General features: G+C 38.6%; 3 protein-coding genes across 4 annotated transcripts in view; 1 reads left to right on the forward strand and 2 right to left on the reverse strand.

The window, feature by feature from the left end:
• The window catches only part of nxn (nucleoredoxin), a 91,393-nt gene extending 84,095 nt beyond the window's left edge, over positions 1 to 7,298 (reverse strand). Inside the window, exon 1 of the mRNA XM_041812723.1 lies at positions 6,807 to 7,298. Coding sequence (XP_041668657.1) covers positions 6,807 to 7,115 — 309 coding nt within the window. The 5' untranslated portion in view covers positions 7,116 to 7,298. The remainder of the gene's footprint in view (positions 1 to 6,806) is intronic.
• A 2,268-nt stretch (positions 7,299 to 9,566) lies between these two features.
• On the reverse strand, positions 9,567 to 12,058 carry txndc17 (thioredoxin domain containing 17). Its single transcript, XM_041808686.1, has 4 exons — positions 11,813 to 12,058; positions 11,501 to 11,582; positions 10,830 to 10,905; positions 9,567 to 10,072 (listed from the first exon to the last, which is right to left on the reverse strand). Exons 1-4 carry the CDS (start codon positions 11,955 to 11,957, stop codon positions 10,004 to 10,006), a joined length of 372 nt encoding a protein of 123 aa, XP_041664620.1. The 5' UTR covers positions 11,958 to 12,058; the 3' UTR covers positions 9,567 to 10,003.
• Positions 12,059 to 12,250: 192 nt separating this feature from the next.
• Positions 12,251 to 17,603, forward strand: part of kiaa0753 (KIAA0753 ortholog) — a 30,617-nt gene continuing 25,264 nt past the window's right edge. The window contains exons 1-11 of one of the 2 annotated variants that reach the window (XM_041796696.1): positions 12,255 to 12,397; positions 12,645 to 12,773; positions 13,010 to 13,303; positions 13,415 to 13,700; positions 13,860 to 13,969; positions 14,071 to 14,133; positions 14,728 to 14,949; positions 15,087 to 15,261; positions 16,416 to 16,618; positions 16,810 to 16,940; positions 17,457 to 17,591. In XM_041796696.1, coding sequence (XP_041652630.1) covers positions 12,759 to 12,773; positions 13,010 to 13,303; positions 13,415 to 13,700; positions 13,860 to 13,969; positions 14,071 to 14,133; positions 14,728 to 14,949; positions 15,087 to 15,261; positions 16,416 to 16,618; positions 16,810 to 16,940; positions 17,457 to 17,591 — 1,634 coding nt within the window. In that variant the 5' untranslated portion in view covers positions 12,255 to 12,397; positions 12,645 to 12,758. Of the gene's footprint in view, positions 12,774 to 13,009; positions 13,304 to 13,414; positions 13,701 to 13,859; positions 13,970 to 14,070; positions 14,134 to 14,727; positions 14,950 to 15,086; positions 15,262 to 16,415; positions 16,619 to 16,809; positions 16,941 to 17,456; positions 17,592 to 17,603 lie in introns of both variants that reach the window. The other variant, XM_041796706.1, reaches the window with a different exon arrangement.

Consider the following 17,603-nt stretch of genomic DNA (forward strand, 5'->3'; position numbering starts at 1 on the left):
GAGATGTAATCAGTTCTCTGCAGATGCTTTCAACAGAGGCAGAAGTGACTGAAACTATGTTTGCCACTCTGGCTACCTTCGTCTGTGCAGCCTACTTCCCCAAAGGCATCTACGTCAAGACCATTTCCGAACTGCAATGGCATTTCTTCTGCAAGCACATGGCAGAAAGTGACAAGCTACCTCCTACCCTTGGAGCTCTGAGACAACATGTCCTGAGAGTCCATATCCAAGCCAGAGTGTGGGAACAGGCCAGCATTGCTCTGCAGGATCCTCAGTTGGATCCCCTGCTGAATGGCTACCACAAGGAGTCTGATGGCCAGCTGAAACCAACCATGACAGATGCCCTTGCAGCTCCAAAGGCCATCATTGAAATGGTTAGCTGTCAATGCAAAACAGACTGTTCTTCTGCCAGATGTTCTTGCAGAACAAAGAATTTATCTTGCACCGATCTTGTGTCAGAATGATGAGGGCACACAGAACAAGCATGAAACTGATGATGACGATGATGGTGATGATATGCAAAGACTCCTTGGTTGCCTAAAAGATTAAACCCATTTCTGTCATGAGGAGTCGTAATGGACACTAACTTAGTGGAACGTCCATGTATGATCACTTGTAAAACATTCAATAAAATGGAAAATTTTAGTCAAATAAGTTTGTGGTTGAATCTAGCTTATTTATTTCTATATCATTGGATTCCTAGGCCCTGAAAATGGCGGTTTAGCTGTCAAATCAAATTTCTAGGTTATTTCGAAGCTGAGATGTTGACGAAAACCCTTTTTCACTGCAGCCATTTTTTTTTTTTAAGATTTATTTTTGGCCTTTTTGCCTTATTTGATAGGACAGTGGATAGAGTCGGAAACAGGGTAGATAGCAGGGAGAGACATGCAGGAAATAGTGCCACGGGCCAGATTCGAACCCGGGTCGCCTGCGTATATGGCATGCGCCTTAACCACTCGACTACCGGCGCGCTTCACTGCAGCCATTTTTAAAATCCAAGATGGTGGCCATATAGGTATCAGGGCAAATGGAAACATTGTTTTTCTAATTGCTTATACAGTAAAGGTCCCAAAAATGTATAGTTTTGATTCTCTCCACAAAAAAACTGGCAAAATTACATAGTGAATCTGACGATATGGAGCATTTAGAGCTCTGTTTAAATCATTATATTTGGACAGCACATCAATCAAGCAGTCATGACACCAGATTTTTAAACCTAGATGCAACGCTAGTAAAAATCAGACCATATACTGTATATAGATATCTGATTCTACACTGTGACAACTAAAGATAAAGTCCTTTAATTTCAAATGTGCAATTTAAGACAATTTAAGACTTTTCAAGGATCTTACCAAGGTATTTGTGTATTATTTTTTTTAAAGTTTTGGTACCCACACAGGTATCAGTTGTATGGGATTTTTGCAAGTAACGCATCAAAGATAAAAATTCTTGTTTCATAACAACCCTAGTTGGAAGCACTCTGTTCTTACAGATCAATATAAAGGTGACAGAGTATGTTAACAAAATGATCAATTTTTTTTTGATGAGTTTTTTCAGGCAGATGAAAATATATTCAAGCACCTTCACCCCTCAACATACACATGAACACATAAATGTATCTCAATGTATTCTGGAAACCCCAGGTAGGATGTGGTAAAAGGATGGGGTGTGGCTGTGTCTTTAACACCCATCATCGCACAGGTGAAGCCAAAGGCGAGATATTACTCTGCATATTTTCTTTCCTTTGTTGTGATGTCTGCTGCAGATTCATTGATAGCCCTAAAAGTACAAAAATAGCACTCATTTTTTTCTTTATCCTTGCAAAGCAGCAATTGCCCTCTGTCCTTACGCTCCTCCTCCTCCCAGGGGGAGGAATCACTGCCTTGGAAAATGAACCAGAGTGCATCAAATTAAACAATGAGTGAAATATTTTCCACATTATTGCATGTAAGCAGAATCAAGCACTGCTCCATGATCTTTGTGGGGTTGTTGGTCTCTTTTTACTTCATATTGCTAAAATCCCACTTCGTCAAGCACTCAGACAGCATGAAACTTCAGGATAACTGTCACTCCAGGGTTTCACTGGCTATTTAATCTGTTGGGGTCAAATGCCTTGAAGTAAGGATTAGCTTTTTTTCCCCCACATAAATCCCAGAGCTAACTTTGTAATAGGCTTCTTACTAAATCCTCTGAGCTTTGATCAGAGCTAGCAATCTTAAACTCAGTGCCACTGTTTTAGGTTCTCAGATTCATATGGCAAGGAGGGCCATGCTAAACCACTACCATTAACCTCATTCTTGCAGCGTGGCATCCATTCTTGGTCTACTATCAGGGGTACAGAGTATTCCTCCTTTCTGCAAACTCTGTCCTTAATCAACCTTTCAACAGGAGTGTATTTTCAGCCTTAACAACTACATATGGTGCATTTTCGTAAAGGTAGATCCATTAATTTAACCTCCAATTGTCTTTGGTGAGGACTTAGAGATGATTAATTTAACTTACATCCCACTAGCTGACCTCATTGGCCATAGCTTGGTTTCCTGCTGGTGCATGAAGTTTTTTTTCCCATAGAGGAAACTGGTGACGAACACACTCTCTGCATCCAGTGATTAATCCCTTAAGCTATTAATCACAGATGTTGCCTCAAAAATGTTTGATTCTGTTCCTGTTGTTAGTCCAAACTGAAGGAGAAACTCTTCAAGATACAGGCTCACTAAAGCTAAATGCAAGGAACAGATTAAGAAGGGATGATCAGCACCTGCAGATAAAACAGTTTAGACCTCTTTTGCCATCACAAGGAGATGAGGTATGATGGTTCGGGCACACTGCAGTTTTCAACAGATCAGTGACTATTGATGAAAGATGAACTCAGCCCCTCTATGAAGCCCCCTTGCGCACTTAGACCCCTGGCTGCCAGCCGAGGGAGCGGGCGTCCTGCCTCTTGGGGCCGGCTGCAGAGCAGGAGGACTCAAACAAGAGGCCTTTCTCTCACTGAGATGTGATCCTCCCCTGCTTGAGAGTCCAGCAGGAGCAGCTCTGGCAGCGCCTCAGCTTGTTTTCCCTCCTTTGGTCAAGTTCAGTTTTCACATTGTGTTGGCCCAAGGTTTTCATTGATTTACACAAAACTTTGCTGCACAAGTTCATGTAAGGCAGTGCCAGCTGACCAAGGAGACAGGCCGACAGCTGGCTGTGGCTGGACAACAAGGAGACGTCTATTTACTCTGAGTATGCTATTCCAGGATGAAGACAAGCACGTTGTGCTGTTCACAAACTTGTTAAGATCTCTCAGAGTGGAAAATATAAACTTAGAAAGACTTCTGACATTTTGAATCCCATTAAAAGTAACATGCTTAGCAGGAAATGCAAAAATAATTCCACTGGCACTGAGATATAAAGAACAATTACACTTTGAAGTCTATTTATGCTGGCTACAATAAGAGCTACATAATGCTTTCCAACTACTTTCAAAGGACAGATTTAAAAAAAGGATTTTCCTTCTCTGTATTTAATCAAGAATATTATCCCTGCTTGATTCAATAACAAACATTTCCTGCGACAGGAAAGCCTGGATAACTCCTGAGAAAAAAGAAAAGGGGACAGTCTGCAGTGAGGGGAGAGATCAGCGTGTCAGAGGAGGAGGAGGTACAGTTGGAGATTCTTACTTGGACAAAAAGGCTCTGAAAGACGTGACTGAGGAGAAATTGCACCGTTCTGGAGATTAGCTCAGCGTGCAGCCTGAGAGAGGAGAGGTGAGAGGGGCCACTTAGTGTCCACAGAGCCACAGTGTCCACACAACATCAACACGGCAGACCACTGTGGCAGCGTGACTCACCACATACAGAAGATGCTCGGTAAGGATCAAATTCAAACTTGTGAATTCATGCCATCCAGAATCTATCGGCTCACTTCACACCTCCCGATTTGCAAAATATGAATCTCACACTTGTCACATGGCACATTTAATTACATCCTGGGTAAGAAATATGTGAGGATTTCTGTCCTGGACTGACCGACTTGCATTCCTTTAGGACACTTTTCTGCACACAATAGCCAGCTAATTACAACAGCAATTAACAGCTGATTTCATCATCTGTGATTGGTTGAAGATTATTTCTTAATTAGTTGACAACTGTACAAACTATGGAAAGCAACATGCTTAATAAATTCTAACATTCAGCAGTCCAAATTCCTATTGTTATGTAGGGCAATGTGAAAAACAGAAGCTGTTCACCATTTAAATAATTTTGTATTAACTCACAAACTGATTATGGTTGTCAAAATTGTCAATAATTTGATTTTTAATGATCAATAGGTACCAAATTAAAGAAAATGACATGTTTATAGTAATGTAGAGGCATAAGAGAGGAATAAATGTCTGAACTGCACAAAAACCTTTCCAGTGTTTTGGTACTGAAACATTCCAAAGACTTGTGCAATTTAAACTGAGGCTACACGTTTCTGCACCTTTTAATGAATGAAAAACAAGAAATGATGCAGATTTTAGATGCCACAGACTTTTTTCCTTTTTTTCCAGTAGTATTGAAACAAGTACCAATATCATATACCTTTAACTAGACTAGTTCTAGACTGTTCACAACTAACTGAACAATATCTTAACATAAAGATGGAAATCAGCTACTTTAATTGAAAATTAAGCATGATATTAATATATTTTTTTTGAAAAATCAACAAACATGTCAGTAAAAAAAATACTGCCATAACACAAGTGGATGTAGGATGCAGCATACCACGTAAATGCCGAAGTGCATCATAAATTGATGGACAATGAGACTCAGCAACACAACCTGCATGCTTCGTGAGTTGTCACATTTACAGCACTTTCACCATCCAACATATTGTTCAGTTTGATACAAAATAGGCCGAAGGATGGAAGATGCCCGCGCTGAGCCAGATCTGCAGGCCTCTGCAAAACACTCCCAGCTTGTGTTTATCTATTCTCATAAGGCCGACACAGCCAGCAGACCACCAACAGGAGCAGTAACAATGCTCATGTTGATGCCACAGACATTTTTCCAGCTACACAATAACGCTGCACTGTGGCGACAGATGTGCTCCGCCCCAGACAGCAACAGGACAACCCCCACCATCCCCTGACATCCTCACCGAGCCTCGTTCACGCCTGGACTTCCTTATGAGGTGGAACAGATCATCCACCATCCAACAAATCATCACTGGCGATCTGAAGATATTTACAGTCTGAGTCATGCCTCACCTATACAAAGAGGAGTAAAGGGGAGGAAGTGGGGACACAAAGATGCAATCTTTTTGGAGAATAACAGATGTGCGTCTTATTATTTTAGGCTTACATACATATAATCATAGATACAGTTATGCTTAGAATATTTTTTTCAGAATAATATTCTCATTTCTTTATATTATTTTTCATCAGGTACTCATAAGGTAATAATCAGTCTTTAGCTCCCATAATAATCCTTTTGCCATTATCTGCGCAACTTAAAAACCCATTTTCATCTGCTAATTCACTGACATGCATGACTGATACAAGGCACATAAGCAATCCCCTTTGTCATCTTCAGCTAAAATAAGATTTAAAAACGGCAGAGACCCGCTCTGCAAAAAGGATGCTGACATGGCCTGCTTGCATCCTCCTGCTCACACACAATGCACGTAACAGCTTCCTGCTTTGACAGTACTTTGCTTTATGTAGATGCAGATGTAAATATTACCAACTGGTAGAGGAAGACAATACACACGTCATATTTTAGATACAGAGGAGTAATTCCAAAAGAGTTAAGTCTTTCATTTCTCTTGAACAGATTTTTTTTCAAAGCTTATTTTTCTAAAAGTATTTGAGAACAGTCAAATTTATAAGGAAGCACACAATGCTGTTGACAAGCAATTTAATTACATACTGACATCCTCAAGTCAAAATATGTACTTTATCTGTTTTCACAGCAAAGCGACATGAAAATATATGTTACATATGAAGTATAATTGCAGAGAAATAATCCTATAATGCCACAAGCTTGACAAAATAGATATTAATTCAAAATCAAGAAAGGAAATTAAAGCAGTGAACTTTAAATCCCTTAAAAATAGAATTAAACCAGAAAAAAAAACGGGTAAATAAAAGAGGAACAGACAGAATAAAAAGGCCTTCAGTGGACAGTCTGCACATACAGCTCCATGCTATAGATGCAACAATAAGCAGGCTCTGAGATTTTTAGGTCAATAGTCTGTAACAAAAGCTATTCATTAAATACATGTGCAGGTTAGTGGAGGGAGAGGGGGCGAAATTAAGCCTGTCTTTTCTGTTGATAAGTCAGGAATGTGCCATATAAAGATTCTCATAATAAAATTAACTAATGAAACGTTTTCTACACTGGCTGTAGATTTTGAAGCATGGTTAAAAATATAATCTGCTTCCTTAAAACAGCTTGTTCCAGCTTATATTAGTGACATCTTATAAAAGCGTTTGTTTTGCATGGGTCATGTCGTTAAATAAAGAAGCTGCATTACATTTGTCTGTGTATAATATCCACTCTTTGAGATGGGTATAGATGTAGCTGGTTAATAGACAGCTAATTTAAGGACTGTAGAAGTCTAGTTGATAAGAGTAAGTGTAGTTAGTCTGGTTTAAATGGTCTTTACTGTTTATTAAACTATTTAATGACTCAAATTAAGGCATGTACACCTGTGCAGTGACAGCAGAAACACGTCGAGCCTACAGGGGGGTTTCGGGTGGTTTCCAGCACACTAAACACACCGAAAAGCCCCTCCAGAGAACAAGCAGTGATTTGGCAGAGCTCCTCAGCACATCTTACCTTTTTGTGTCTGTCTTTGAAAGGTAACGCAGGCCATGGCATCTCCTGCAAAAAGTCTTGCCAGTGTTTCTGGTCCTGATCAGACGAGATGAAGACGATTTCCAATTTATCCTTGTGTTCAGACGTCTTTTTGAACCTGCTGTAAAACTCGCACAGGCTGCCGTTGAACTGCTTGCACGGTGCGTTCAGGCTACATCCGAAAAAGAGCCCGACCAGGGACAGCTTGGCGCCCAGCGACTGCACGTCCACCTCGGCTTTCTCGCTGTTGACGAGCCGCTCCCCGAGTAGACTCACCAGAAACTCCGACATGGCAGCGTACAGTCCTCGTACACACAACGGTATCCTCGGCTGAGGCTGCTGTACATGTAAACCACAATGTACAGGCGACACCCGGCACTTCCTCCACCTCCTACGTGAGGTTTTTCGGCGAGCTCCCGGCCCCTGTGAGGCGTTGCGGTGTGTGCTTGTCCACCGCGGCTCGTGCTCCGCTGTGAGCGCTGTGCAGGAATGCGCTCTGCTTTATCGCCCCGACTGCAACAGCGGATACGCTCGTTTACCATCAGAGCACCCCTCTGCCATATAAGCTTTTATTCTTAACACGAAAAATAAACATAACACTAATTTTGATAGATTTTTATGCTTTAATATCGCTATATCCATTTAATGGCTAAATTTATATTATGTATTTCCTGAAACTTATCTGATTTTAAATTAAAAGCACCAGAATTCTGGATTTGATTTAAAATTTATTTTATTAATCTATTAATGGGAATTTTCTTATCAAATAAGCTTAATAGATTACGCTTGATGAAATTTAGCAATTCGAAAGAATGAGTCTATGTAAAATTATTCTATTCTTATAGATATGCTCCCACCTAGTGGCCACAAGCGGAAGCTACCTGGTGAAACAAGGGGTTAGGGTTGCTCAATGTGGTTTAGACAGATGGAGAAATGTAAAACAGAGTTGACGTGTTCCCCTTGGAAAAGTGGGCGAGAGCTGGGCTCACTAAAACGGCAGAGACCTGGCGCTCCATGCATGAATAAGCAGAATTACGAGGTAGAAAGTATTAAAAGCCTTATATTGACAACATCGTTTGAAAAGCCAGCATGTTTCTACCCACATTATTGGCTTGGCCCCTAAATAACTTGCTGATAGGCCCTCCCCTGCAGTCATTTATTGATGAAATCAGTGCATGTGTGTTGCATCAGTATTGGCGTCAGCATCCTGGCTAACGGTTCCCTCATTTTGGAGCTGAAAAGTGTGGCAAACTATTTTGGGTTTCTCAAGTTGAATTTATTCATGCTGATTTTTAACCATTTTCATCACTTCTCCACCATCTTTTGTCACTTCCTGTTGCTACTTTAGTCCATTTTTGCCACTGATAACCCATTTTTGCATTTTTTTTGCCACGTCCAGCCTATTCTGACCATTTAAAAAAAATGTTTCAGAATTTATTTTTGCCACCTTTAACACATTCTTGCCACTTTTTGCCTGTTTTAAATTCTTTTCAGTGCTTTGAAAATATTTTTGACATTTTTTCCGAATAATATTGACACTTTTATCCCATTTTTGTGGATTCTTTTTGCCCTTTTAACACACTTTTTGACAATTCTAAAACATGTTTGCCACTTTTAACTTATTTGTCTTTTTTGCCACTTTTAACCATTTTTTTTTCACTTTTAGCCAATTATGCTACTTGTTGCCACTTTTAACAATTATTCCCGCTTTTAAACTATTTATGCTACTTTTTGCCAGCTTTCAACCCATTTTTTGCCCTTTTCCACTTTTTACCCATTTTTAGCACCTTTAGCCAATGTTTTGCCACCTTTAGCCAATTTTGCTCTCTTTTTTGCCAGTTTAACATTTTTTCCCTACTTTTAACCAAATTTTGCTACTTTTTGCCCTTCACCTGTTTTTGCACTTTTTGCCACTTTTCTGCATCTTTGAATTAATTTTTGCCAGTTTTTGCCTATTTTGCCATTTTTAATCCATTTTTGCCACTTTTAACCAATCATGTACATCATGGCTTAGCTATGACGTCTGACATTACTTTTATAATTGTGTAGTTCAGTGTGCCCATACATAATGTTAACAGTAGGCCTACTTAAAAATGTAACTCTATTTTAAGAAAAGGGGTTTACATTTTGAGAAATGCTATATTTGTATAACCACACCAGATGAATGTGTTATTTTTTTGCTTTGATAGAGTAGTTATTATTCAGTTTAAATATAAAATATGGTTAACACAGGTTCACTTTACAATAGATCATAATTTTAATGACCTCCTTGGGGCCCCAGTTTGGCTGGGACCCAGAAAGCACTCCCCTTATTTACATTAGTCTAACAAATGTCATCAAACGTGAGACCCTGCTTGACACTGAGCAGAGACATCAGTAATGAGGAGAAACTGCCATTTAACAGGCGGACACCTTGATGTTGATGGATAGAGGGACATACAGAAAGAAGAGATGAAAAGGGACAAACAGTGCTACAGGTAATGAAAGAGATGAATGGCTGCTAAGCTGCTGAAAGTGTGTTTAGTAATACTAAACAAAGTATGACAATAGCTTGAACATTCTAATATTAACTTGTGGAACTATGATAACAATATCAACAACAATGACAGAAATATAATGACTTATATAATGATCATTAAATAAAGTGGATTTCTGGCACAGCCTCACCTTACAATGTAAAGAAAGTAAAATCATCCTGTGAAGGTGAAAAAAGTTACAAAGAACAATCTCCCCTTTCAAATGTCTTGATCATCAAGTATCTTTTATTTGAGTCCCATTGTAAGGCAACAAACATACGATAAAAACAGTCAAAATTATATTCTTTAATCACTTACTGTGCAACTATAACATAACATCTAGTGAAATGTAGCGACTTACAATACAGAAATTAGTGATTGCACATACAGAACAACAAGTGTAATCAGTATGAATCACATTTATTCTATGTGATTGTCTGCAGATTCTTCCAGCAAGAATTGGATCAAACAGCCATGCCTTACAAAGGACAGTTATTCGTTTGGTTGTAAACAAACACAGAATCTGATTTGAATTAAACTACTTCAAGACATGTATACTTGGTTATCTGGTTATCAATAGCATTGAAGCTGAATGGTGATGAAAATCAGAAGGTGTAGTAATCTTCTAAATGTTTATGAATGATGTTGGTGTAGCATGATTGTTCAGTCTTCAGTAAACATCATCTTCACAAGGTCAGCTTTGAAGCATTCATCCTCCACCAACTTTTGGGGCTGAACACAGATCACAGGATGTTAAAAATGTTTAAATGCATATTTTAATCATTCTAGACTTTTTTTTCTAAGATGATGCTTTTCAGATGCAATTATAAGACTATTACTTGATATTGTGTATTATTATTCAATGAGTCTATATATAAATGATCAATTTTCTTTTTCTATCAGTAACAAAGTAGAAAAATCATTAACACTTTATTTTAGTGTGCCCTAATTACCTCGTAAGTTTTTGATAAGTTAAATTATCTAGTAATTTCTCAAGAGTATGGTGGTAATTACCTAATAATAAGTTTGCACTTAACCAAGTAAGAACTCTGAAATATGGGGATATTAAGAAAATGTCTACCTACCAATAATCTATTAATTATCAAGTATTTTCTTGTAATAATTTGGCAACTCTCTGGTGGTATTTTACCCTGACCCTAAACCTGAAAAATACTTTAAAATAATTCAGGAAGGACTCACACTAATTAAGTTGGCCAAAACAAAGAAATAACCTGGGAATTATAAAGTGGCTTATACAGAAAATTATCAACTTGTTTCTAAGGAATTTCTTGATAAAATACCACCTTATTTACCAAAGAACTGCCACAATATTATGGGGAATTACTTGATAAATTAGACATTATTGCTAGCTACATACTTCCCTAACACTTGGTGAATGCCAACTTATTACAAGGTAATTACCATCTTAATACAATAAAATTACTTGGTAATTGAACAAAGTGCTACCAAAAACACAGGTTATTCTTACTGTGCCATATCGCAGTAGTGTTGGAACTCCACTCAGCTTCAGAGTCTTCTTAAAATCATTACTTGGATCCTTCCAACTGCAGAATGAAAAAGCAGAAATATATATTTGTTTATAAAGAGGACTCATTTTGTATATATATATATATATATATATATATATATATATATATATATATATATATACATAAAATGTGTTTAAGTGAATAAAATTTGAATTACCTAGTATGTTTAATATTTTTGTACATCAGTGTGGTCCTAAGTCTGAATCCCATTTTAAATTTCTGCATGCAGATATGCAGTATTTAGGACCATACTGATGTATGTCAATACCTCAATGCCAAAATATTTGAGTTAGAGATTATAAAGTCCTCTGAAAGAAATCTGTCTTAACAAGGTTAGGATGATTTTACATAGACTGTACCTCTTATTATAATGCACTCAAGATTTTCTGGCTGTCTCAAAAAGAGCAATAATTTACAAGTGTCTTCGCTGTAAACAGCACCATATTTTGTTAGCTGTCTTGCATTAAAATGAAAAATGAAAAACAATTTTTGATGCAACTCTAAATTCTTGCTTACTTGTTTTGGACAGGATTTGGCATCTAAGAAACCAAAGGCAGTGGTATGACAAACAGTTTCCACATTTTCAAATAAAGAGGAGAAAAATACTGACTAGGCTCTCTCTCCCACTTGGCAGTAGACAAAAACAGATCCCTCTGGAAGGTGGGACAGTTCTCCTCTTACAATTGGCTCGGCTGGCAAAGAAGGCAGAAGTGAAAGTGTTTAAGCCACAGAGAGTGCATCAGATGTCATATAAATAAGAATAAAGAAGTGCAAAACAGTAGAACACTGCCAAAGCAAAGAAGTTTACCACATAATGATACACAATCTCATGCTTCACGTAAGCATTGTAAAGAACAAAAACATTCACTATAACTACAAACTATAAAACCATACGAGGGACATTAATGTAAAATCATTTTACCTTTTACACAGTCTGGACACCAGCTCTTCCCTTGGGCGTCTTTATCCCCAGAAAAATAAGCAAAAATATCCTTTCCTGCTCTTGCAGACACAGCCTTACAGAACTCTTCATATCCACGCACATTTACTTCTTCGTAATGGGCCATCTTTGACAGTGAGTTACGTGACAATGCACTGACATAAACTATGAAGCATTAAAATACTGCTGAGCTGCACAAGGGACCTGGTAGAAATACTCTAAATTTAATAGTACCACTTCCGGTCTGTGCAAAGGTTCTTAAAGTGACCGCGTATCCGAGTTGCTTTTCCAAGAACGTTAATATTTTAACTCTAAAGATAAAGGGTAAGCTATTGTAATGTCAATAGAGAGTATTATAGGTTATACTGTGACCGTGATTCAAAATAGTTGTATTTTAAACCTCAAAGTGTTGCCATTAAACTGTTGTTAGGATTAGTTTTTGCCCTCTTTGACGATCCGTACTTGGTAGAAGCTACTTCCGTCAAATGGCGTTCTGTTGTTGTCATGGCGGCGATTCAAACTGCTCTCAACTGGAGCCAAAATTTTAAATGATAGCTCTTAATAAAGGTAAGGCAAGTTTTTATGAACTTTACTTTGGCATCTTTATTTGCATAAAATAATTCTGAATTCCTTAAATTACCAAAAACGTGGTCAAAATGGACGTCAAAACGGTTGCATGGATAGCATGGGATTAACAGAATGCTAGCGAATTTAAGTTAAAAAACGTAATTGGCTTTTAAATGCAAAATATCCGTATTTTTCGGGACTTTCTTTTTACATGAGCTGGTTTTTTTCCGCTATAATGGCCGCACAGTTCTAGTGTTATAACAGCTTCGGCAAGACAATCAAGTCGAGGCAGAGACTGGGTTTATTTAGTATCCTACAATCAAACGAAAGTTACAGCTGCGATTCTTACAACTCTACCGGGATGTTTCAATCAAAGGTAAGTCCACAGTTCGTGAGTACTTTGTTACTTCTAATTTCCAGACAACTCAGACACTTGCTGAAAGTGACAGGCTACTTGTTGCAAGTTGTTTTATATCTATAAAAATAGGAGGATGAGTTCATTTAAAGTAAATGTTTGATGTGCCAACCTGGAAAGTGATTCAATAGGCAACATTTTGTAGTATGATCAATTCTAAAATCAATGATGTCTGACTGATATCCTTAAAACCACAGCTGTTGTTCAACGAAGCTATCCCTGCAAGCACCAACAACCGTGCCACCCATGTGTGCCCACCAGCTCCTATTGTTATTGAAAGGTTGCCACCACTGGCAGAGGAGCCTGAGAAGATGGACAGCACCAGAAGCTCCATCAGCTTCACCGCCCTCTCTGAGGAGAAACTGTTGTCTGCAGTTCGGTTGGCCAAGCGTGATCTTAGAAGAAGGCGCCTTAAGTCACTAACAAATTCTCCTCCCAAACCCTCTCAGGAGGTCTCCCTCCTTGAGACAAGTGACGCAGAGCTTCTTCAGGTAACCACTCTTTACTAATTGTAAAAGGTTTTCTATAAGTAGTTATGGATTATAAATGATCACTGCTTTGTTCAATGACCCAGGTGAGTTTATTTTATTTTCTTTCTGCAGGAGCTTGCAGCCACTCCAACTAAAACAAAATTAAAATCCTCAAGTCCAAAAGAGAGGGCAGCACGGCCTGGAGCCAAACTTTCAGTGCACAATTTCCACAAACATCCCATTTCTCCCATCCTTTGCGCCAGCTATTCACCCCCAACCAGAGACCCTGGCCAAGGCCAGCTACAACAAGGCAAACAGGCTCCCTTAAGCCATGAGATACAAAAGTTGCAAAATGAGCTGGAAGTTTATATCCAGAAAGTCGAGGAGCTGGCCAACAGAGGTGACCAGAAACTAAAAGGTGACAACAGCAGCTGGTGTGATTAGACTGATGCTGAACAAATTATCATTTGGAGATGTATAGCTTAGGCTGCTGTTTCTAACAACCAACACAATTACGACATATTTTGTCTGGTTTTACAGTGTCTGACAACAGTTATTGATATGATTGATTTATTAGGAGAGAAAGTAGAGGAGCCACTGGAGCCTGAAGAGCAAAACAAGTTGGAAATCCGCAGACAGAAGCAGGCAGCCAGATCAGGACGTATGATTTATGTTCTCCAACAACAGGTATACAAATCTATATCCAGTAATATTTAAAAGAGCCTGTGCAGACGTTTTACTATGCCTTGTATACAGAAAAAACAATTCTACAAATTATTATTTGATAGGTTAAAGAGATTCAAGAGGATATTATAAAACTACGAAACCAGAAGACGTGGGACACCAAAAAGGTAAATTTCTTGTAAGCATTATGAGACGTTTATTTATTAGTTAATGTGATTGAACTGTGAAGTTCATCCAGTACAGTTTCCTACAGCAATAACACAATTTATCATCCTTTCAGGGTTTGTATGGGTGCTTAAGATCCATGAACATGCTTAAATTCTATTGTTGTTATTTCAAGTTAAAAAAAATGTTTGGTATTCAGATGTGGTGCATGAAAGTGCTTAAATCTGTAATGGCAGTCAGCTTACAGGTGACTTATTTTGAAACATGGCACCATGTTTTATTGTCTTAAATTTTGTCATCTTTCTATAGACCGATATTACAAACCAATATTGGTTGTCTATAGGGTAATATCATCTGTTACAACATTAAAAGGAAGAGAAATAATGTGAAATTAATTTGGAGTATGTTCAAATCACTTTAATAGTGCTTGAAAAGCGCTTGAATTTTGACCTTTTCAAAAGCTGTACATAACCTGTCCTTTAAAACAACACGCCCTTGTCAGAGGGAGATGATTTAAAACTAGGCCATCTTTTTTATCCACCAAGATATCTCTTTTTAAAATGCTCATCTGATTAACTTTCTGCTCTGTTTTTCAGTCCCTGGCAATAAACAGGCTTGCGGCTGCCCACCGTGGGGCACTCAGGGCCTTGCAGGTTGTTATCCACCAGCTCTCGGATCTATCTTATGGAAAGGTACCCTCTCACTACAGAGAGCTGGGCCAGCTGATTCGCCAGCTGTCTTTGTGCTCAGCAAAGGTTGAAGTAGAGCAGGGTTCAGCTGTCCCTGAGACTGCCCTTGACATTCTGCAGAAACTAGAGGTGAGGAATGAGTCTATGTTATACAGTATGCTTTGCCATGGTTTTGTCTTAAAAGGCTTCATTCCCACATCATGCAGCATATAAATATTGTGTGAATGATCCAACATTTTAATGCCTTGCCCCTCTTTTCCTTTAAGGTTTTGGATTCTGCTCTTAATAAGCAAGAGATGCTGGAAAAGAAGCAGGCTGAAGCATGTCAGCCACACAGGAAGCCTACTCAACGCAGCACGTCGCCTATGGGACCCAAGGGTCCCAGCACCTCATCTGTTCAAGGGCCACGCAAAGCCATAAATCCCAAAAGAGGTTTCCATGGTGAGATTCATTGGATTGGAAAAGTCAACATATCCAAGCCCCTGTCCTTTTTTATGCTGTTTAGAATGGGGAACTTCCAAAAAAGTCTACTTTTTTGTTACATTTTACTTTCAGCAAACACATTCATTCATGAAGACAGTTTCAAAACTCATAAAACTAATGAAAGCTATATTTTACAAGCAGACAAAGTCTTATTTCAGCTAAAGCTTCTTAAAAGGAATCCTACACTGGTACTGCTGAGAAAATCATGAAGACCTTAACTCTCAGTGTTAATCAAAGTGAATATAGTCATAGAGGCAAAAAGACAGCAAGTGGAGCTGGTTTTATTTTGTCCTTGCACTGACATTAACGTCTTCCCGATTTTCTTTTCACTAATAGTTCCATCATGTTCATAATATAGAGATTTGATGGGCGACTCATGCATAGAAATAGTACGGGCAGAGGACCACTGAAGCAGACGTCACACTACCCAAATGCAGATATCTAGTCAGTTTTTTTTTTCTGTACTGTATACATTAAAGAGATACAGATATCTATTGAATATGGTGAATCTGTCTGATCATGCAACATTCTTTTTAAAGCTTCATTAAAAGTAACTCTATGTTTACCTTTTGATGAAGGACAGTCAGTTTGCTCTCCTTTGTCTCTGGAGGTCTTTTGTGTGTATATTTTTGGGCCTACTGCTGAGCCTAAATGGGTGCACCAGGCTGAAAATTGATAAGGAGCCATGAAGGCAATTAGAAGAGAGAAAAACTGGAACCGAAGGTCCCTCAGCCCCCCTACTGCGTAGTCTTATGAGCAGTTAACTCCTGCTGGCTCCTATTTCTCTGAGTGGCATCCTGTGGTAGACAAGACACAAACACCTACAATGAGCTGTAACTGCTAGTAGCTTTCCCTGGAAACAAACCTCTTCACTTGTGTTACTTGGGCCCCTGTGCCACTTATGAAGAAGTAAATGGGGAGCCAGCTGGTTTCCAAGAGTACTGGGAAATTGTCTAATTGGTGGTTGTGTTTGAGTAGCTTCCAAGCATATTCTTGTGCATGTAAAAGTGATTTAGAAGCTTTTAGTTCCATGTAACAGTGGCTTTTACCAGATTTTATTTAAGAAAAGGACTTAAGGTAAAAAAAAAAAAAAAAAAGTTTCATATTTTTAGTAGGGAGAAGAATGGTCCCAAAGAAGCCAAAAACAACATTTCACCAGCTTGTGAACAGGAGAGAGGTGCTGAGGGCTGGCTTGGAGAGACTTGCCCAACAGAGGGAGCTGAAAGAGCAGCCAACAAGACCTCAGACAAACACTCACCGCAGAAAAGGAGGGGCTCTACACTCTGATAGGAACAAGGCTGATGTTATAATGAAGGTATGAAGGAATACAAAATTAACAAGGCTAAAGCATAAAAGAAATGCTTCATTTTAGCATTCAAGCATTGATGTTTGAATAGATTTGCATAACAAAGTGCCAGGAGTCAATGATTAAAAAAGGAGGATCAAGCAGTGCAAGTTATGGTATATAAACAGTCTAAACATGCATTTGATCTGATTCTGTCACAGGGTCATCATGTACAAAATGCAGGTTTCCAGCAACCCACAGTCTCCTCTCAGCTGCGAGTCAACCAGCTCCCTCAAAAAGAGCACTCTGTGCCCTGGATACCTACGTCCCCTCATTCTCCTCCTCCACAGCGGTGAGCCTTTTATCTCTCTCCACAGATGATGACACATTAGATTTCTAAAAAGCAGGAGCTATTTTTGCAATAATGATGTAGGAAATTTCATCTCAAGGTAACTGTTTTTTATCCTTTATGAAGTGGCTCATTAATGCATTTTAAATGAAAGCGGTTTTTACATAACATACAAACAAGAGACTTATAAATCACACTGCCAAGAGAGACCTGTCTGTTGAGTTTATTTTCAGTCTGGAGGTGGATGCAAGCAGTATTCATCAGAGAAATACTGGAATTGCCTGCTGGTCTTACTATAGCTTACATTCACTGTAAGATTAAATGCAATTAAAAGACCATCTAAATAGAATAAATACTGTAAAATAGTACATCAAAGCCGTAAAAGAAATAAATACAAAGTTAATTAGATAAATGAAAAATAAAGGTGCAGGATGAAAGATGTATAATTGCAATGTTGCTCCTTGTGTTGATTGGCTTTCTCTTAATACCCCCCAACATATTTGGCTTTTATCTCAACAGATCCCCTCAAAGGAGAGGACCAGAGCCTCGCTGTCTCTTCTCTCCCAAGAGGCCTTCAATGAGCCCTCTAAAGCAGAAGGTGGCAACTAGTTTGAGTGTAGAAACAAGGAAACAAGCCGAAAATGAAGCACTCAGGTGAGGCTTTAG

This window comes from Cheilinus undulatus, linkage group 2, assembly GCF_018320785.1.
Source record: "Cheilinus undulatus linkage group 2, ASM1832078v1, whole genome shotgun sequence".
Classification (NCBI taxonomy): domain Eukaryota; kingdom Metazoa; phylum Chordata; class Actinopteri; order Labriformes; family Labridae; genus Cheilinus; species Cheilinus undulatus.